Source organism: Artibeus jamaicensis, unplaced genomic scaffold (assembly GCF_021234435.1).
Source record: "Artibeus jamaicensis isolate MK-2021 breed Jamaican fruit bat unplaced genomic scaffold, CSHL_Jam_final contig_457, whole genome shotgun sequence".
NCBI classification, from domain to species: domain Eukaryota; kingdom Metazoa; phylum Chordata; class Mammalia; order Chiroptera; family Phyllostomidae; genus Artibeus; species Artibeus jamaicensis.
Genome location: NW_026521840.1, coordinates 2,504,094 through 2,527,135, shown reverse-complemented (window position 1 = coordinate 2,527,135; position 23,042 = coordinate 2,504,094). Strand labels below are relative to the sequence as shown.

The following is a 23,042-nucleotide window of genomic DNA, read 5'->3' as shown; positions in this document are numbered from 1 at the left end:
GAGATGGTATCACAAAGAAAGGCTTTTGATAAGATGATACTGAGCAAATGTCATAGATTTGAAGGGCCAGAGGAACTTTTACAAGTCCATTGGTGCAGCCTTCCACGTGGTATCTGAGAAAATCAATCCATCTGTGCCAAATCTGTTGTCCTCAAAAAGAAAAACAGTACGGGACTGTTCAGAACAAATAGGACTATTGGCCCAGACTTCAGAAGAGCAAGATAAATAAATACCAATACAAAGAAGAACTAGTTCCTCTATGTTACTCCACCTTTATTACTCAAAGCCAAATTATCTAAGGTTAAAATATTACACAAATACTTTCTGAAGGTGTATTTTAGTTGTCTCTGCTTTTCCTGAACTTGAGCACTGCTACAGGCCCTCTGAAAGTATAGACACTTCATCTGAATGGCCTTCCAGTCTCTGCTTTGTAGAACATTAACCTCAAAGAGCAGAAACCGTATTTAGTGAACAGACTTCCATATAATCATAAAACGAATATGTATAGGAAGATGGCTACATGCTAGCTTGAAATCCTTCCTCTATCATATTTTAACAGTAGAACCCTAGGCCAATTAATTTATGTCTTTGAATCTCAATTCATTCTATAAAGCAAGCGTTAAGATTCTTACCTACCTCACTGGGCTATTATATTACAACGTCAGAGCACTTTATGCATACATAATATTTTTTGCTATAGACAAGGTATGTTAGTCCTGGAAAACAATTAAGCACAATAGAACAAATTTTAGAGTGCTGCTTGAGGCATATAAACTTTTTTACTATCCATAATATATTGAACTAGCCAAATACATGACAGAGTTTCCGACTTTAAAAGTGATCTGATAGACTGGTTTGATTACTTTTGTTCCTCAAGGTTCAAGGCTTACCTTGCAGTCTAATGATCAACTTACAACTTGAAATCCAGCTTCCATCATACTATCAAACAGAAAAAATAAATCTGAATTGCTGTTCTGTAAAAAATTACAATAAACTCCAAGAAGCTGTCCTTTTCTTTTAATTTAAACACTAGAATTTTTAAATAAATATAAATTGGCAAGCATCTGGGATATTCATTCTTTCAGAAGATATAAAGAGTTTATTTATAATAATATTTGTTGTAATGAGATTTTAACTGATGTTTTGATTTGAATTTCTTGTTTTACAAAAAATTAAAAGGAAAATAAGTAAATCCTTACACACCTGAGGTATAACCGTTGCCACATAAAATATCCATTTATTAATAAAATTGGACATTTTATGCCATATTATAAAACACTATTTTTACCATCGATATACTATATCAGCAAAGTTATGACTCCCCTTTTATGCAATACTCACACTCTCTCCCACAAAATGGCAGAATCAAATCTATTCAGTGTTTTCCAAATAAAACAGAATGGCCAGTATTTGCTACAAAAGACAACCTCAGAATATAATTTTAACTGAATAAATTTTGTTTTATGAAAAATCAATCCTTTGTTCTTATTTTTCTAATTTTTCCTAAATAAATAAAATGTTCTTGTATGTAATAATGTCAGAGCTACTGAGGCAGCCTTTATTATCACCATCATATCACCATCAGGTAAGAAAATCGAGGTCTGAAATTTTCTTGGTTGGCTAGAATGTAGATCCCACATACAAACTTCCATCTTCTGACTGAAATACAGCACCACAGACTCAAAACAACTTAACAAGAGAAATTCACCTCAGCTGTCTGAGTTATAAAACATAGATAGATTTAAACTATCTATAAAACATAGATAGTTTAAAACATAGATAGATTTTACCACTGGGTTTTGTTATTTGAACTATTCTACATTCAGTAGTTCAAGCTAAGTTAAAAGCATCTGCTTTATAAAACAGATACAATTATTTCATCAGTATGTCATTTATATAGATAGTATGTCTGGGCATTCAATCATCTTTTATTATTTTAAATAGCTTTCTTATAAACTTATAGAAAGATTAGGTTAAAATGCTCATGAGGTCTTCCACCATTCTGCCAAGATGGAGGCGTAGGTGGAAATACCTTGCGTCCTCGCACAACCAAATCTAAAAACAACAAAGTTTTAACAGCAATAAATGCAACCAAACCACACAGAAAATCCACAATACGGAGTCCAAAAACAACGAAATGCTCAGCTAAACCAGTAAGGGGGTGAAGCCAGCAGCGTAGCGGGTCAGGCGAAAAAGATCCTCGACTGGGGTGGTGCGCAAGCAGCCGAAGGCGCAGATCCCAGGTGCGGGCTAGCTAAGGGGGACACAGGGAAGAGGTGCAGCTGGCTGGGCTGTCTGCAGTTGGTCGAGCATTTGCATGCAGATAAACCAGTGAAGAGGCGAGCTGGGAGACCGCACTGCACAGGGCGGCGGGCTCGCAAATTTCCTCTCAGATAAACAGGCGGGGGCAAGCAGTGGGACGGACCGGGCGAGTGGCCATTGCTCCCTCTCTGACCCCGCCCCCACATACAGCATCACAAACCAGCGACCTGGGTGGCCCCGCCCTGGTGAACAATAAAGGCTCTGCTCCTCATATGTAACAGGCACAAACAGACCAAAACATGGCTCAAGAAGAACACAGAGCCCCAGAGCCGATAACTCTAAGTGATCAAGAAATAGCCAAACTTTCAGATGCACAGTTCAAAACACTGGTGATCAGGATGCTCACAGAACTGGTTGATTTTAGTCACAAATTAGAGGAACATATGAAGGCTGAACTAATTGAAATGAATGGTAACGCACAGGAAACCAATAGTAATGGAAAGGAAACTAGGACTCAAATCAAGGGAGTGAACCAGAAGGAAGGAAAAAATGACCAAACCGAAAAGAATGAAGAAACAAGAATTCAAAAAAATGAGGAGAGACTTAGGAACCTCCAGGACATCTTTAAAGTTCCAACATTCGAATTATAGGGGTAACAGAAGGGGAAGAGGAACAGCCATGAGTGGAAAACTTATTTGAACAAATAATAAAGGAGAATTTCCCCAATCTGGCAAAGGAAATAGACTTCCAGGAAATCCAGGAAGCTCAGAGAGTCCCAAAGAAGTTGGGCCAAGAAGAAACACACCAAGGCACATCATCATTACATTAGCCAAGATTAAAATGAAGGAGAGAATCCTAGAAGCAGCAAGAGCTAAGGGGACAGTCACCTACAAAGGAGTTCCCATCAGACTGTCAGCGGATTTCTCAAAAGAGACCTTACAGGCAAGAAGGGGCTGGAAAGAGGTATTCCAAGGCATGAAAATCAAAGACCTACAACAAAGATTGCTCTATCCAGCAAAGTTTTCATTTAGAATGGAAGGACAGATAAAGTGCTTCTCAGATAAGACCAAATTCAAGGAGTTCATCATCACCAAGCCCTTAGTATATGAAATGTTAAAGGGACTTACCTAAGAAAAAGAAGATAAAAAAGATGAACAGTGAAAGGACAGCAAACTCACAGTTATCAACAACCACACCTAAAACAAAAGCAAATTAAGAGGACAGCTAGCTCAGGAGCAGAACCATAGAAATGAAGATCACATGGAGGATTAGCAACAGGGGAATGGGAGAAGAAGGGGGGAGAAGGTACAGAAAATAAGTAGCATAGACAGTAGATAGAAAATAGATAGGGGGAGGGCAAGAATAGTAGGGAAAATACAGAATCTAAAGAACTTGAGATATGTGTTCATGAACTAAAGGGGGGGAATGGTGGGGGAGGGGTGTGCAAGGTGGAGGGGAATGGAGGGGGAAAATAGAACAAATGTAATGGCATAATTAATAAAAAAGAAAGAAAAGTAATATTATCATCTTAATAAATGTAAAAATTTTCAACATCCACTTATAAAAAATGCTCATGAAACTCTCTTTACTGACCTTAAAGCAGTTGAATTCTAGATAGATGTTCCCTTAGCACAATACCAAATTAATTTCCTACATCTAGATAACTTAGATATAGTAACGACTTCCTTCTCAGGGCCCACCATAATTGAGAAGGAACTGTACTCTTTAGATTTCTGCATATACAATAGATAAATGAACAAAATGTGACATCAGAAAAAAATGTAAAATACAGTGTTGAAAGAATGCTCTATGAATACCCTGGACTGCCAGAAAGATGAGCAAGTAGGTCTTAGAGTAAGTTTAGCTGACATATCGCTGGAAGCAAAAATGACAAAACTGAAGCTGTCTTACTTTTCATGTGTCATAAGAAAGGTAAGTTCTTTGGAAGAGACAATAATGTTGGGAAACACTGAAGGCAACAGGAAAAGAGGAAAACCAATTATGAGATGGACTGATTCCATAAAAGAAGTTATAGTCATGAGTCTACAGAAGCTGAGCAGGGCTCTTGAGGACAGGACACTATGGACATCACTCATTCATATAGAGTTGCCAAGAGTCACAGCCAACTCAACAGCATATAACATACACATATAAATGTTAGCCACATTTAAATTATTTTCTTTTTGTATTGACAAAACAAGAACCCAAAAGGATATATCAAGCCAAAATGGAAAAACTAGAAGAACTTAGGTTTTAAATATACCTGGTAACCTTCCAGTAGAAAGAAAAAACTGGCCTCCTCCTTTTCTGACTTCCTTGAATAAACACAGCAATACAGTTTAAGGAGAGATGGGGTCCTGCTAAGCTTCTCTCTATAGCCCTCATCTGTCCATTTCCTATGAATTCCATCTTGAGCTCCCAGATGACTATACAAGTGAGAAACAGGTCCATTCTGCTCTTGTTCTTTATTCTCCATTGTGTCTGTACTTCTTGTACTCTAACTTCGCCTCAGAGCCATTTGGAATAACTCCTCAAAACAAAAAGCAAAACGAAACTAGAAAAGTAACATCTTCTATTCCAGTATAGAACATCAAAAATAAGTCTTCACAGTACAAATAGATACCTTCTCTACTATCAATATGCTGTTTCTCTAAGAGAATATATCTTGTGCAGCCAGCATTTTCAAATTTAAATCAAATACAATTAACATGAAAAGGTTTACAATTAAAACACCACTCATTTCCCCAAAATTCTCCACACACAACAGCCCTGTTACTAAACATACCGTGTACAATTCTTAATGGACTATTCTGACATCATATATGAACAAATGTGCACATTTAATTACCAATAGAAACCTAAGTACCATGGTGGCCAGCAAGCCAGAAAATAAGCAGGAAATTCAAGACATCTAAGATATCTCAAAAAGCAAGTGGGCTTCTTGTAAGATCAAGATACATATGTACAGACATACAACCAACAACACAGAAATGAAGAGGAAGACAAAGAGACAGCTGTATGGAAATATCTGGTTACAGAGAAACAGAGAGATACATGGACCAGCACACATACAGTCAGATACACACACACAGAGACACACACAGAGATAACCAGCCCAGCTGATTACAAACATACCTCTTCTCAAACTTAACTGACACAAACTAAAAGAAAGAAATGTGCACAAAAATATGAAGAGGCTAATTCCAATGGTCTTACATACAAAGATAAATAAAACAAAAGTCACAAGGGTCCAAAAAAGCAAGACACATGGTCAGAGAAATATGAACTAAATAAGTAGAAACATGCATTGAAATGTATATACCCAGAGGGACATATGGAGACAAGAACACTAAGGGCAAGGAAAAAATACACAGAAGAGCAGACACAAAAAGAAGAGCTAATACCCAAACAGAAATAGTTATCCAAAAGTAGGCTTGCATACACACACAAATAAAAAACAACCAGACATAGAATCCATACACTGACAGAAAGAAAGAGATGTACACACAGACCCATTGGCACATGGGCTTGGAGTAACAAATGTCCACAAAGATATTAACATGCCCAAACCCAGAGGAAAAATAGAGGAAAGCACAGAGACACACAAGGACAGAAGAATGGACAGAAAGAAACAGGAACACACTGACATAGTAAGACAGGAATACATAGAGACACAGGCACAAAAAAAGAGAGAGAAAGAGAGAGATTTGTTCCTACTAGCAAAACACACAAAAGCTGAAAACTGGAAGATATCAGGTATGTTACTTACTGGTATGTTGGCAGAAAGGCCAATGTGCATGAGAAAAGCAGACTTGGTTTAGGGGATTAAGTGTATTTTTTCATGTTAATAATGAAAAACTACTCAAGCCCTCTCCACCACCACCACAATCCTTTACCTGTCTACCCCAAACCACTGAACTCTGAAACAGCTCAAACAAGCAAGCTGTTTTACATGCCTAATAGATAATGGTATGGCTGCATCATATCAATCACAGTCCAAATCTTAAAACACTTACCACTAAATTCTAATTTTTCAACCAAAGAACTGCCCACCTCTAAGGCTACAGTATCATGGGCAAAAAAGTAACAAGGAATGTCAGGAGCACTCTGAATTCATTTTCCTGATGCCCTATACAAAAATCCTGTTCATAGCAGGCCTCCAACACCTTGAGGCAGGCTTTTGTATAGGGCAGGAAGATGAAGCAGGTGACTTCTGTGAAATTGCTTTAATCTCAGCACATAAAGAAGAAAACAGTTTGGCAAATGAGAGCAGATAAACCTACTACTATGCCCAATGGAGGAAAGGGATGGGGGTAGATACGCAAACATGTGCTCCCCATGGTAATTATTTATTTGTTAATCAGCAAAACTCACACATGTGATTTAATGAAATGTGGTATGAAACTATTAGATGTGGTAATCACACTCCAACCATCTGCCAGACTCCTAAAAATATCAAAGGGAAGGGGAGGGCATATATTCCCACTTAAGTCAGACCTAGGATTTTAGATACTGTTGTCCCCAATGCATAGTAAAAATAGTCAATATCATGGTTACCAGAGAACATCTGAGCTGGAAGGTGCCTTAAAGAGCATCTATTGACCTGGGAGTAGAAAGTCCTTTGATTTCCAATCTGAATGTACCATGATGAGTTTTGTAAACTTGGTCTAATCTCTTTTTGTGCCTGGATTTCAATTGCCCAGTCTACAAAAGGGCCCTGACCTCCAGGTTCCTCTCTAAATTCTGACCATCTCTGATTCTTTGGTATGAGCTTGCCCCCTTTCAACTCACTGTTTTGAATTTTTGTCTAGTGAAGAAGCACAATTACTCCTTGAAAATGGAAAGGAGAATGTTTTTTTTTTACCAAGTCAACAAATCCTTATAATATATAAAGAAGCTGAAATAAGCCCAACCAAATACAGACATGCCTACTTGAAACAAGCCCCAAATGTTAAGTTTGAATAACTCAAAGGGGCTTTGGAGGGGGAAGAGGGGAAACTGGAGAGCCTACTCTCCCTGCCATCTCCTGAACACAAAGTGTATAACCCTCCTTTCACACTTGCTCAGTACATAATTAGCAGTCCACTTCCCTCAGCTCATAGATACTAAAATTGTACAGGGGGAAAAGTACATCCCTTAAACTACACATATTCAGGGTTTTAGGAAAAACAGGACAAAGTTATATCACTGAAGCATAGTATTTATTTTGTGATCATAAAAAAGCAACCATTTAAATCTTTAAGCCCTTTCTGAGTTAACAAAAATACTTTTAGACTTACCCTTTCACATATGAAATTAGAATTTATGTTCTAATTTACAGATGAGGGAATTCTGGCTCACAACTGTAACTTGTCCAAAGTTACACGGATAGTAACCAACAAAATCTGGACACAAACCCTGTATTTTAAGCATATATTCACTGCTCTTTCATGCATCCCAGTCTTCTTAACCCATGGTCCTCCTGGTAGTCATTCAAATTCTTCTTTCATTTTGGTCTAACCAGAGGGAAAGAAAATGATGGCATAAACTCAGGGCTAAAAGGAATTCATATCTAGCTCCCATCTCCATGTCTTCACAGAAAATAGTAGGAGTGAGTGAGGCACTTGGCTGAAGCACTCTTGGAAAGGAAGCCTTTCCCCATCATCCTCATTACTCCTAGTTCTCAAGGGACATTCTGGATAGGTTTATGAATCTAAGAAAGTAAAACATAGATGACAAGTTGTCCAGGAAATTCACATCCCAAACTCATTTCTCCTAAATTAGCTGTTACTTTGATTTTCCATTTTACAGTTATCCGAGGCACTCAAAAACCTGGAGCCACAGTGCCCGGGGAGGCTGTAAAAGCTTTTGTGAGGATTACTTAAATACATGCTAGGGAAGAATCATGTTGAAGGGAGGCAAGAATCTCTGGCTAATGGAGTATAGACTTAATGACCACTATGAAACATAAAGCTGAAGTGGTGTGCAATGATGAAAACTGCAGTAAGGCCAGAGGACAAAAAAGTTGAAAATTGAAACTCAACTTGGTCCACATCCATCAAGTTATTCACTGTATGTATGACCTTAAGCAAGTCCTTAGCCTCTTTGAGTCTCAGTTTCTCATCTATAAAGTGTAACTAATAATTGCCTAGGGTCAGATTTAAAAATTAACAAGAAAATGCACTGACAATATCTAACACAGCACCTAGCACTGAGAGGTAGATGCTTGAAAATGTAGTATTTGATCAGAATCAATTTACCCATGCTAGAAAAGAGCCTGGGTATAAGTTTTTAAAGCAAGTGGAATAGTAATGCTCTAGGTCTGCTTACCATTTATTTGGAAGAAATCTAAGATCAGCTCTTATACAATAATCCTTGTCACCTCGATCCTCTATACAATTTATACACAAAGAACTGGAACTCATTAGGACTACCTACTAAGTCCCCCATAGCTACTACTTAGCAATCCCCTAGCTCCCAACTACCTTTACATACCCATTTCTCTCTCTCCACCCACCTCTCTTTCTCTCTCTCTCTACCCATCTCTCTCTCTCACACACACACACACACACACACACACACACACCACAACAAGCGGCAACTTTTCATTTTTGTTTTTAGTAAGACAGAATTTAATTTAAAGGCAATTATTTATATCAATGTACCCAAAATAGAAGACTTCCCCATTTTTAGAAGGGCCATTCTCACTGTTCAAAAGGAATATGACTTGGGATTTTGTTAATGGCATTTCCTAAGCAGCTGCTCTTATGTTTACTATTGAGATGTCATTCCCCAGTCTATAAGATCTTTGAGACCTGAGACGATGTCTTCTTACTTATTTCTCTTTGTATCCTCAGAAATCAGCATAGGATCTGGTACAAAGTTGGCACTTAGGAAACATAAATGAATAAAAGAATAAATTAGTGAATTAATAAATGAAATGTTTATCATTTTATCAGATTAATATTGTTGAGAATTAAAATCATGCTGCACAAAGACTAGAGTGAATCCTTAACTTAAAGTTGGAAATAACATTTCCAAATCAAACATGTACTCACTCATCTATTCAATAAGAAATCTAAAAAACAGTCCTAAAACCAAAAATTCATATTCCAAATTCTGATCCCTCCACTTGTTGTCCAAATTACTGTGGAATATCCCTTAATTAACTATGGTCTCAATTGCCTTATTGATGAAATGATAATGTGGGTCCATTCAGTACCTACCTCCAAATTGGTTTGAGAAACAAAAGAGATAATGTGCCTGAAAGTCCTTGGTGAACATTTGAGCACTTTATACTTCCCAAGAATTGAAATCATTTAGTCTCAAACATGTTCATTGGCTCCACTCCCATTTTCCAGTCCCTTCTATCAATTGACTGTAACAAAGCAAGCCATCATATCCTCTGCAAACCATCTAAAGATTGAATGCAAAGGGGTAAGAATATACAAATATTGAATCACTATGTAGTACACCTGAAATGAATATAATATTATATGTTAATTATACCTCAATAAAAAATAGGGGAAAGGGAGGTAGAGTTCTACATCTGCAAGATTCAAGCAATTTATGGCTTACCTGATTTGTTCTACACCTTGGATATGGCTGCCTGAACAAGTCACTACTGTCATAGATAAAAGACCTTAATACCCACATTTAAAGTCATCCAAGTAGCATCCTTTTTGGATCTACTCTACCTTTCTGGCCAGAGGTAGTTTCAGCAAAGTGGGGAGGGGGGCTGTGAGGAATATTTTGATGGGAGGGAGATGGCATGGTGGAAATGGAGTGAAAAGCAGTGCCAATCATGGGAGACCGATTGAGGAACTAGAGGCGGGAAAAGTAGAGGAAGAAAGGCAACAACTAACAAATGAAGAGTTTCCTTGAGAGAGAAAAGGACTTGGAAACTGTGGAACAGGACCAAGGAAAAGCTCAAGGCTTTGTCAAATTTCAGGACTAAAGAAGCCCCAATATGAAGCCCCAACAAGAATACAGAAGCTGGCAAGATGGAGACAGAGTAGGACAGAGCAGATTCCAGCTCCCGTACACATGGGAGAAAATCCTGGCAGATCTACTGAGGAACAGTGCAGTCAACCAACGGTTCCCCAGGATTTATGAAATTAAGAGACGGGAGATTGTGATGGACGCTGAAAGACTAGACAGCGGCAGGTCAGTGGGGTCTCAGGGACCTAGGTAAAGACAAGAGCGGTGGCAGGGGCAGCCAGGTGGCCCCAGTGCCACCACCTCTGTCGGGGTCCAGAGGCATCAGTCTGGGACCAGTGCCAGAGACATCTGCCATGGGAGCTCGGGAACCCAGCAGACTCGTTAGGCAACCAGCGCCGGTCATGAGCTCCCTCCCTCCCTCCCCGTCTAAGCAAGGCTGGACAACACTGGGCAGAGACCTGTCTGGTTGAGTTTACAGAGAGGGTAACAAGGACAAAGGGCCGTGTTCAACTGCAGACTCTCTGGTCACCAGCCCGGGAGAATTGAGAGACGCATTGTCCTCACCAGTCTGATTGGGAGTTGGGCTGGGCTGAGAGGCAGGCTGTCAGGAGAAGGTTTTTTTTTTTTTTTTTAAAGTGGACTCAGGTGTTATCCTGCCATGGCATCTTGGTTTGCTTCCCACCCAGCTGGCAGTGATCCAGAAGAGTGGTGGAAGCATTTTAGTCCCACCACAGGACTGGGAAGGATCGTGCCAGATCCTGCGGGATACAGGCAGCCTGGCGGATGCACCTGCGCACACACCCCAGTCTGGTAGCCTGGCTGGCAGGAGGGCCAGCACCCCAGCCCACAGAGAGGTCCTGCTGCAACCAGAAAAACCGGTTTGGACAGTTTGAAAGCAACAAAGGAAGGGGTTTTATTGTTGTTGTTTTTTCTCTAGTAACGTTTTTTCCTAATCTTATATTTTTAATTTTATTATTGCTTTATCTTTCAATACTTTGATCCTCTCCTTTATTTTTCCTGTGTTAGTTCTTCTTCCTTTCTTCCCAAACTTAGATAGATAGATAGATAGATTGATAGATAGATAGATAGATATAGAGCCCTTCATCCCAAAGAAGCTAAATACATTTTCAAATGCACATGAAACATTTTCAAAGATAGACCACATGATAGGACACATAACGAGCCTCAACAAATTCAAGAAAATTGAAATCATACCAAGCATTTTCTCTGACCACAAGGGACTGAAATGGGAAACCAACCCCAAAGGAAAAAACCAAAGCATCCAAAATCATGGAGACTGAATGGTATGCTATTAAACAACAAATGGGTCAAGAATGAAATTAGGGAAGAAATCAAAACGTTTCTGGAAACAAATAAAAATGAACTCATAACAACCCAAAACTTATGGGACACAGCGAAGGCAGTCCTGAGAGGGAACTTCATAGCAATACAGGCTTACCTAAAGAAGATAGAAACATTTCGAACAAACAACCTAACCCTTGAGCCTGCAAGAGCTCCAGGAACAACAACAAAGACAGCCCAGAGCAAGTAGAAGAAAGGAAATAACCAAGATCAAAGCAGAATTAAGTGACATAGAGACTAAAAGCACAATTGTAAGGATCAATGAATCCAGGAGCTTGTTTTTTGAAAAGATAAACAAAATTGACAAGCCATTAAGTAGGCTCATCAAGAAGAGAGAGGACCCAAATAAACACAATCAGAAATGAAAGAGAAGAAATTACAACTGACACAACAGAAAGAGAAGGGATTATAAGAAATTACTATGAAGAACTATATGCCAAGAAATTTGTAAACCTAGGTGAAATGGACAAATTACTGGAAAAATATAATCTTCCAAAACTCAATGAAAAAGAAGCAGAAAACCTGAACAGACCAATAGCAGCAAATGAAATAGCAGTAATCAAAAACCTTCCATCACGCAAAAGCCCTGGACCAGATGGTTTCACAGAAGAATTCTACAAAGCTAACCCCTATTATTCACAGACTGTTCCAAAAAATCCAAAATGATGGAGGACTCCCAAACTCTTTTTATGAAGCCAGCATCATCTTAATTCCAAAACCAGACAAAGACACAACAAAGAAAGAAAACTGCAGGCCAATATCGCTGATGAACATAGATGCTAAAATCCTCAACAAAATATTGGCAAATCGCATCCAACAATACATCAAAAAGATCATACACCATGAGCAAGTGGGATTCATCCCAGGGATGCAAGGATGGTTCAACATTTGCAAATCAGTAAATGTAATACATCACATAGACAAAAGCAAAGACAAAAACCACATGATCATATGAATAGATGCAGAAAAAGCTTTTGATAAGGTACAACACCCATTCATGATAAAAACACTCCTCAAAGTGGGAATAGAGGGAGCATTCCTCAATATAATAAAGGCCATATATGAGAGACTTACAGCCAACATCATACTCAATGGGCAAAAACTAAAATATTTTCCACTAAGATCAGGAACAAGACAAGGTTGTCCACTTTCACCACTTCTATTCAATGTAGTACCGGAAGTTTTAGCCACAGTGATCAGGCAAGAAAAGGAAATAAAAGGCATCCAAATCGGGAAGGAGGAAACAAAACTGTCATTGTTTGCAGATGACATGATAGTGTACATGGAAAATCCTATAGACTCTACCAAAAAACTGCTCAACCTAAAAAATGAATTTGGCAAAACAGTGGGATACAAAGTCAACATCCAGATTATCAAAGGCATTTTTGTATACTAACAATCAATCAGCAGAAGCAGAAATCAAGAAAAATCCCATTCGATATAGCAAAAACAAAAATAAAATATCTGGGAATAAATCTAACTAAGGAGGTTAAAGACCTGTATGCAGAAAACTACACAGCACTGAAGAAAGAAATCAAGGAAGACACAAACAAATGGAAACATATACCTTGTTCATGGATTGGAAGAATTAACATCATCAAAATGTCCATACTACCCAAAGCAATGTACAGATTCAATGCAATACCTATTAAAGTACCAATGGCATATTTCATAGACACAGAACAAACACTTCAAAAATTTATATGGAACCATAAATGAGCCCGAATAGCAGCTGCTCTTTTGAGAAAGAAGAACAAAGTAGGAGGGATCACAATACCTGATATCAAACTGTATTACAAGGCCACTGTAATCAAAACAGCCTGGTACTGGCATAAAAACAGGCACATAGACCAACAGAACAGAACGGAGAGCCCAGAAATAAACCCAAATCTCTAGAGTCAATTAATATTAGACAAACGGGGCAGTAAAATAAAATGGAGTAAAGATAGCCTCTTCAACAAATGGCATTGGGAGAACTGGACAGCTATGTGCAAAAAAATGAAACTTGAGCACCAACTTACACCATACACCAAAATAAATTCAAGGTGGATAAAAGACTTAAACATAAGCCGTGATACCATTAAAGTCCTAGAGGAGAACATTGGCAGGAAAATCTCAGATATTTCACGCAGCAACATTTTTACTGATATGTCCCCTAGAGCAAGGAATATAAAGGAAAGAATAAACAAATGGGATCTTATCAAAATAAAAAGCTTCTGTGTGGCTAAAGGAAACAGTATTAAATTAAAAAGGCAACCAACTGTATGGGAAAACATATTTGCCAATGATACCTCAGACAAAGGTTTAATCTCTAAAATATACAAAGAACTTACATGACTCCACTCTAAGAAGACAAGCAACGCAATTAAAAAAATGGGAAAAGGACTTGAACGGACACTCCTCCAAGGAGGACATACAGAACATCCAGAAACAGATGAAGAGGTGCTGAATATCGTTAGCAGTCAGAGAGATGCAAATTAAAACCACAATTAGATACCACTTTACACTTTTCAGGATGGCTTATCATAAAGCAACAAACAACAAATGTTGGAAAGGTTGTGGGGAAAAGGGGTCCTTAGTTCACTGTTGGTGGGACTGCAGACTGGTACAACCATTATAGAAAACAGTATGGAATTTTCTCAGAAAAATAAAAATCAACCTGCCTTTTGACCCAGCAATTCCACTGCTGGGATTATATCCTAAGAATCCTAAAACATCAATTTCAAAGGACCTATGCACCACAATGTTCATAGCAGCACAATTTACAATAGCCAAGAGTTGGAAGTAACCTAGGTGCCCACCAGTAAATGAATAGATCAAAAAATTGTGGTACATATACACAATGGAATTCTATGCAGCAGAGAGAAAGAAGGAGCTCCTACCCTTTGCAACAACATGGATGGAACTGGAAAGCATTATGCTGAGTGAAATAGGCCAGGTGTTGAAAGACAGACACCATATGATCTCACCTTTAACAGGAAGCTAAACAACAAAACAAACAAGAAAGCAGAATAAAAACAAAGACACTGAAATAGAGAACAAGGGGACAGTGACCAGAGGGGAGAGGGAAGGGAATTTAAGGGGGAAAAGGGGAGGGATTTGGAGGAACAAATAGGAAGGACACAGGGACAAGAACTAAGGGAGGTGGAAATGGGAGGGAGGTGGGGAGCACTGGGCGGGGGAAGTTGGGATGGGAGAAATAGACAAAAAACTGTCCTAAAAAAACTAAATAAAATAAAAAAAGTAAAACACACAAAGAAGGCCATGTGGATACAGAGGCAGAGATTAGTGTTCTGCTACCACTAGCCCACAAATGTCTGGGGCCACCAGAAGCTGCATAAGGCAAGGAAGGATTCTCCCTTAGAGCCATCAGAGGCTCTGTGGCCCTGTCAACATGTTGATTTAGGATTTCTTTCCAAAATTATGAGAGAATAAATTCCTATTTTTTAAGCAAAAAAGAAAAAAACTAAAACATTGGACTTCATCAAAATTAAAAATATTTGCTCTCTGAAAGATACCATTAAGAAAATGAGAATAGTTATAGTAAATGAAAAATTATTGAAAATCACATATCCCACAAAGGATTTGTACACACAATATATTTAAAATCTTAAAAAGATTCAACAGTAAGAAAACAAAGAATCCTATTTAAAAATAAGAAAAGGATTTTAACAGATACTTTAAAAAAGGGATGGCAAATAAGCACATGAAGAGATGCTTAAATCATTAGCCATTAGGAAATGCAAATTGAAATCACTATGAGCTGCATTGTACCTATTAGAATGCCTAAAACAAAAATACAGATAGTAGCAAGTGCTGGTGAGGATGTGGGACAATTGGGTCTCACACATTGGTGACAGAAATATAACATGGCATGACTACTTTGGAAAACAGCTTAGTGGTTTCTTATAAAGTTAAATATCTACTCATAAAACCTAGAAATCCAAGTCTTTGATATTCATCCGAAAGAAATCAAAACATATTCAACAAAAACCTACACATGAATATTCATAGGTTTTATTTGTAATAGGGAAAAACTAGAAACAATCCCAGTGTTCACCAAGTGAATGGATAAACAAATTGCAGAATTTCTACATTAAAGAATATTGGCTTTCCAATTAAAAATGGTCATTTCTCCAAGGAGGAAATACAGAGGGCCCAGAGACATATGAAAAGCTGCTCAGCATCACTAGCCATCAGAGAGATGCAAATTAAAACCACAATGAGATACCACTTCACACCTATGACAATGGCCATCAACAAACAAATGTTGGAGAGGATGTAGGGAAAAGGGAACCCTAGAGCATTGTTGGTGAGAATGCAGACTAGTATAGCCACTGTGGAAAACAGTATGGAATTTCCTCAGAAAATTAAAAATAGTGCTGCCTTTTGACCTGGCAATTCTGCTGCTGAGATTATAGCCTAAGAACCCTAAAACACCAATCCAAAAGAACCTATGCACCCCAATGTTCATAGCAGCACAATTTATAATAGCCAAGTGTTGGAAACAACCTAAGTTCCCATCAGTAAATGAATGGATCAAAAAAACTACAGTAGACTTACACAATGGAATACTACGCAACAGAGAGGAAAAAGGAGCTCCTACCCTTTACAACAGCATGGATGGAACTGGAGAGCATTATTCTAAGTGAAATAAGCCAGGAAATGAGGGAAAAATGCCATATGATCTCACCTTTAACAGAAACCTAATTAACAAAAGAAAAAAAGCAAGCAAAATATAACCAGAGACATTGAAATAAAGAACAATCTGACAGTAACCAGAGGGTAGGTGGGAGGGGATAGTGGGGGGAAGAGGAGAAGGGTTTTCAGGAACAACCATAAAGGACACATGGACAAAACCAAGGGGTGGGGTTGGAAGCAAGGGAGGGAGATGGGTTTGGCTGAGTTTGGGCAGGGAGTGGTGGGTGTTAAACACAGAAGACTATAATTGACAACAATAAAATAATTTAAACAAAAAAATAAAGAGAACCAATTATATGGAAAAACATATTTGCCCATGATACCTCAGACAAGGTTTTAGTCTCCAAAATATGCAAAGAACTTACATGACTCCACTCTAAGAAGACAACTAACCCAATTAAAAAGTGGGCAAAGGACTTAAACAATTCTCCAAGGAGGACATACAGAGGATCCAGAGACACATGAAGAGATACTCAATATTGCTAGGTATCAGAGAGATGCAAATTAAAACCACAATGAGATACCACTTTACACCGATCAGAATGGCTATCATAAACAAAGCAACAAACAACAAATGTTGGAGAGGTTGTGGGGAAAAGGGGACCCTAGATCACTCTTGGTGGGATTGCAGATTGGTATAACCAGTATGGAAAACAGTATGGAATTTTCTCAGAAAACTAAAAATCGACCTGCCTTGTGACCCAGCAATTCCACTGCTGGGATTATATCCTAAGAACCCTAAAATACCAATCCAAAAGAACCTATGCACACCAATGTTCATAGCAGGACAATTTACAACAGCCCAGAGTTGGAAGTAACCTAGGTGCCCATCAGTAAATGAATGGATCAAAAAATTGTGGTACATATACACAATGGGATTCTATGCAGCAGAGAGAAAGAAGGAACTCCTACCCTTTGCAACAACATGGATGGAACTGGAAAGCATTATGCTGAGTGAAATAAGCCAGGTATTGAAAGACAGACACCATATGATCTCACCTTTAACAGGAAGCTAAATAACAAAATAAACAAGCAAGCCAAATAAAAACAAAGACAGTGAAATAGAGAAGAGGGGGACAGCGACCAGAGGGGAGAGGGCAGGGAATTTCAGGGGAAAAAGGGGAGGGATTTACAGGAACTAGTATAAAGGACACGTGGACAAGACTTAAGCGGGGTGGAAATGGGAGGGAGGTGGGGAGCACGGGGGTGGGCTGGGATGGGAGTGGAAGACAGAGAACTGTATTTGAAAAATAATTAAATAAAAAAGAATATGTGCTCACTGCTAACTAATAAAGAAGTGTAGTAGAGACTACAGTATAAAAATATATATCACTTTCTATAAACTGGCATATGCAATGGTAACAATATCAGTGAACAGAAATTGAAAATGGAAGAAGAAAATGTATATATTGAGGCAACTCTTTGATGCTACTCTCAGCTACCAACACCAGGAGCATTAGAATTCCAGACAGCTGACACATTGATAGAAGTGTTCCTTCCATCTCACTCTTACTCTTCTACAAACTAAGAAGGAAACCAAAAGTGATCAAATAAAAAGTCTGAATAATGATGTCTGGAGTCCTGGGGGCTAGAAGTGGGTCATCTTTTCCGTCTTTATAGGAGAAAACCATGTAGATTTCACCATTCTACTTACTCCTCCACAGACTAGGGTATAGTCTTTGCCTCTTGCCTGCTCTTTGATGACTCAGCAGATCTTTAAATATGCCCATGCAAGGAGCTGCTCTGAGACAAAGTGAAAAAAATATTTTAATCTGTTGAGGGTATTGAAAGATGGTCAGGAAGGTACTTTGTTAACATGAAGTTCCAAAGCAATTCAGCACTGCTCACAGTTGTCTCCCCCTCCCCCTCCCCCTCCCTCTCCCTCTCTCTGCTAAGAGGCTTGTTTTTGTTCTGCTGTCTGCTTTTTGCAAGTTGTGTGGAGCACTAGGATTAAAAGGGGGATGGTTTCAGGTCAGGGAAGGAGTTGAGGAAATTCCTGCCCAGTGATTCTGTGGGGGAAGGAGACAGATGTGTGCAGTAGAGTGACTGGTTTAAATGTAAGGGCTCCAAAGTCACCAAGGGCCCAGACTTTGGACCAGGTCATTCTGTTCCCTGTGGAGGACCATGACCTGTGGCTGAGAGGAGGTGTCTTCTCACTCTCCCTCTCTTCTCAAACTAGCTCAGTCTTGTACTTTGAAACAGGCATCAACTAGTAAAAGATTTCAAGTGGGCTAAGGGAAGTAACTTAGTAACTTGCCTTACCAAAGCAATTCATGCTCCCTATTATCTTCAATGACCTCACACTTACATTCCAGCCAAAGCATTTTGGAGACTTGGAGCTTTGTGGAGAGGAGAAATGGACAGCAGTGGCCTGGAGAAAGACCCACATACTTCATTCTGAATCTAGCTATGTGTATTCCCAAGATCTGCCTGTCTGGTTTAATAATAATAGTAGTAATAGAACTCCTGGTCAAGATGGAAGCATCGGGAAACACAGCTCACCTCCTTGCACAACAGAAGAAAAATGTCAGTAAATTACAAAACAACTATCATCAGAATATTGATTGTATGGAAGTCTGGCAACCAAGGAATTAAAGAAATCACATTCATCCAGGCAAACAGGAGGGGGCAGAGATGCAGAGACGTGGAATGAGTAGTCCCACACCTACATGTGGTATATAAAAATAGGGAGGGATACCTCAGGGGCGAGGGATCCCAACCTCACAACAGACCACCAAGCTCAGGATTCCAGTGCCAGGAAGATAAGTCCCAATAACTTCTGGCTATAAAAACTAGTTGGGGTTGTGGCACCAGAGGAAACTAAAGGATTCTCAGGTGTCTACTCATAAAGAGCCCACATCATCATAGGACTAACACAGACTTACTCCTTCTGGGTACTGGGAAAGCAACTGGAAGGGCACCAGTGACATATGGAAAGAAACTGAAGTGTCTAGCATCAGAGCAAGTTCCCAGAGACAGCTTCCTCTCAAACAAAACTGCAGAGGCCATGCAGTGACCAAGTCCCTTTCCTGAGCCTTCCCCTATAGAGCCACAGAATGATGATACCATATCTGAGACCCATCACCTGGTTCACACAGTTTACCTTGCCCTAGCAATTTCCTCAGACTTTGCTCCATCCAACTTACTAGTGCACTTTTCTGCAATAGGCCATGCTACTAAGACATGGAATCAAAGCAGCTCTACCTAATACACAGAAACAAACTCGCAGAGGCTGCCAAAATGAGGAGAAAAAGAAATATGACCCAAATGAAAGAATAGAACAAAACTCCAGAAAAAGAACTAAACAGAATGGAGATAAGCAATCTATGCGATGCTGAGTTCAAAACACTGATTATTACCTGCCCAGGAAACTCATCTGGTACTTCAACAGTAGAAAAGACCCAGGCAGAAATGAAGGTTGCACTAGGTGAAATAAAGAAAAATTTACAGGGAAACAACAGTGGAGTGGACGAAGCTGAGAATCATATTAATGATTTAGAACATAAAAAAGAAGGTAACATTCAACCGGAACAGAAAAAAAAGAATTAAAAAAAAACCAGGATAGGGTAAGGAGCCACTGGGATGATGTCAAATGTACCAACATTCGAATCATGTGGGTGCCACAAGAAAAAGAGAAAGAGCAAGAGATTGAAAACTTATTTGAAAAAATAATGAAAGAAAACTTTCCTAATTAGGTGAAACAAATAGACATACAAGTCCAGGAAGCACAGAGAGTCCCAAACATGACAAACACAAAGAGGACCACAACAAGGCACATAATTAAAATGCCAAACATTAAAGATAAAGAAAGAATCTTTTTTTAAAAAAAAGATTTTATTTATTTACTTTTAGAGAGAGGAATAGTGAGAGAGAAAGAAAGAAGAAGAAACATCAATGTCTGGTTGCCTCTCACATGCCCACTACCAGAAACCTGGCCCACAACTCAGGCATGTGCCCTGACTGGGAATAAAACCAGCAACCCTTTGGTTTGCAGGCTGGCATTCAATCCACTGAGCCACACTGGCCAAGGCTAAAGAGAGAATCTTAAAAGCAACAAGAGAAAAGCAGATAGTTACCTAAAAGGTGTTTCCATAAGACTGTCAGCCGATTTCTCAAAAGAAATTTTGCAGGATAGAAGCATTCAAAATGATGAAAAAGAAGGACCTACAACCTAGATTGCTATACCTAGCAAAACTATCATTTAGAATGGAAGGGCAGCCAAAGTGCTTTTGAGACAAGGTAAACCTAAAGGAGTTCATCATCACCAAGCCATTATTGTATGAAATGTTACAGAGATTTATTTAAGAAAAAGATCAAAAGTATGAACATTATAATGGCAATAAATGTACAACTATGAAAAATTGAATCTAAAAAACAAACTGAGCAAACAAGCAGAACAGAAGCAGAATCATAAATATGGAGATCATTTGGAGGGTAATCAGTTGGGAGGGGGCAGGGAGAAAATCAGAGAAAAGGTGCAGGAATTAAGAAGTACATGTTGGTAGGTACAGAGTAGACAGGGAGATATTAAGAACAGTATGGGAAATGGAGGAGCCAAAAAATATACATAGACATTAACTAAGGAGGAGGAATGAATGCCAGAGGGAATAGGGGGTGCTTGGTTGGGGGGGGGGAAAGGGGGAAAATCAGGACAACTGTGATAGCATAGTCAATACAATATATATTAAAAACAATGTAAAAATAACAATAGTAATAATGAGTACCAATTATCAACTTTTTATTCTGGGCCAGGCTTTGTCAAGATGTTTTATACTTATTATTTCACTTATACTCAGAAGAACAATGAGGGGAATATAAGTATCTTTATTTTAAAATGAGGAAAACTGAAACCAAGTAAGCTTAAGTGGCCCAGAATATGCAGTTAGTAATTGTCAGAGCCAGGATTTAAATTGCCAGATGCCAAAGTCTATGCCTGAACATCAATACATGATTCTTTAGCCCTGATGCTAACTTCTTTCCCAAGAGCCCTCAGCCTCTGTTGTTTATTAAAAATTCCTAACTTTGCAAGGTATACCTAGAGTCATCTAAATGGACATTTTGGAGTCATTTACAGGCTTTTAAATTATTAGGAAGCAACTGTAGAAATCACCTACTATGAGTCCAAACTTCTGCCCTATATACATGGTTGAAAGGGTATGATGAATAAGAAGGGAACTTATTAAGATTATTAATTAATATTTCAGCATCTACTAAGTGGCATGCCCTCTATATTAGTTATTTTATTTAGTCCTCACAATAACACTGTGAGGAGAACAGTCTACAAATGAAGAAGCTGAGACTCAGAGAGGTCAAGTTACTCACTCGAAGTTATACTGTTGGTACATGGCTGCACCAAAACTGAAAGCCAGGTGGATGTAATTGCAAAGTTCCTTGTATCTTCCTTTAGTTCCTCCTATATGAGGTACAAAAACCCTTGGAGTAAAGAAGGAAGGCTCTCAAAATTTGCCTATGTCCCTGCTCTGATAAGGAATGCCTAGAAGGGTCAAGCAAGTAATTTAAGGTAGCTGGTGGCTGGGCAAAGTGAGAAGTACATGCCCCAACTAGACGAGGGGCAACTTCTGGTTAGTGTCATATAGGCCCAGCCATGTCAGATCTTCATTCTCAAAACCGGAAACCTGATTTTTACATGAAATGCTAGAAACATAAACATACATGCTCACATGCATAAAAAAACTTATCTGGCCCATATTAGCAACTTCTGATATAGGTAAAGCCACACTGAGAAAATGTTTTCCTTCTACTGAACTGCAATTGGCTCTCATTGGTTTTGGCCTTTGGGGCTCTACAGAAAAATATTTAACTCCTTTATTCAATGTGAGTCCTTCAGATATAATGAGACAATATTTATGTCCACTGCTCAGTGCCTCCCTTCTCATACCCAACCCAATATCTTAGCTTTTCCTTGCTTTAGAAGAGCAGATGTCCCATGAATACTGGGGTCAAACACCACATTGCAAATCTGGTCTGACCAGAATTTAATAGAGTAAGGCTATCACTTCATTTAGTCTGAATCCTAATTTTCTATGAATGGAAATAAGCTGTTTCAGCAGTCACTTAATACTATTGACTCAGAATCACTTAATAAAGAAATACTTATAGCCCTGGCTGGTGTAGCTCAGTGGATTGAGCAAGGGCCTGTGAACCAAAGGATTGCAGTTCAATTCCCAGTCAGCACACATGCCTGGGTTGCAGGCCAGTTCCCAGCAGCGGACTCATGAGAGGCAACCATACATTGATATTTCTCTCCCTCTCTCTTTCCCTTATTCTCTAAAGATAAATAAATAAAATCTTTAAAAAAGAAAAACTTATGGAATACGTGCTACACGACAAGCTCTAAGGTATGTATTTTGTATATCTTACATAAAGATATTCATCAGACAGTATTTTCCCTTCTTTAGAAGGTACAATTTGGGAGGACCCATAAGACATGCACAAAAACAATTATAATTTAATGAACTCAGTACCATATTAATGGAAGAATAAAAGTGGATAAATCTAAAAGATATTAAGCACTGACTTTTTTTAATTGCAACATTATTTATTTATTTTTTTGTATTTTTAAAAAAATTTTATTTAGTTATTTTTCAAGTACAGTTTTTTGTCTATTTCTCTCATCCCAGCCCCCCCCGCCCCGTCTCCCCACCTCCCTCCCATTACCCGCCCAGTCCTCATCCCTATGTCTTTCATACATGTTCCTCAAAATCCCTCCCCATTTTTCCCCTTAAATTCCCTTCCCTCTCCCCTCTGGTCGCTGCCCACTTGTTCTCTATTTCAGT

General features: G+C 38.8%; 1 protein-coding gene across 3 annotated transcripts in view; it reads right to left on the bottom strand.

Moving 5' to 3' along the window:
• AR (androgen receptor) overlaps positions 1-23,042 on the bottom strand; it is a 256,158-nt gene that overhangs the window by 216,894 nt on the left and 16,222 nt on the right. The window contains exons 2-3 of one of the 3 annotated variants that reach the window (XM_053666528.1): positions 9,077-9,130; positions 4,918-7,757 (exon numbers count right to left, since the gene is read on the bottom strand). The exons of 1 other annotated variant lie outside the window; for it this stretch is intronic. In XM_053666528.1, coding sequence (XP_053522503.1) covers positions 7,748-7,757; positions 9,077-9,130 — 64 coding nt within the window. In that variant the 3' untranslated portion in view covers positions 4,918-7,747. Of the gene's footprint in view, positions 1-4,917; positions 7,758-9,076; positions 9,131-23,042 lie in introns of those variants that run through there. One more of the 3 variants, XM_053666526.1, reaches the window with a different exon arrangement.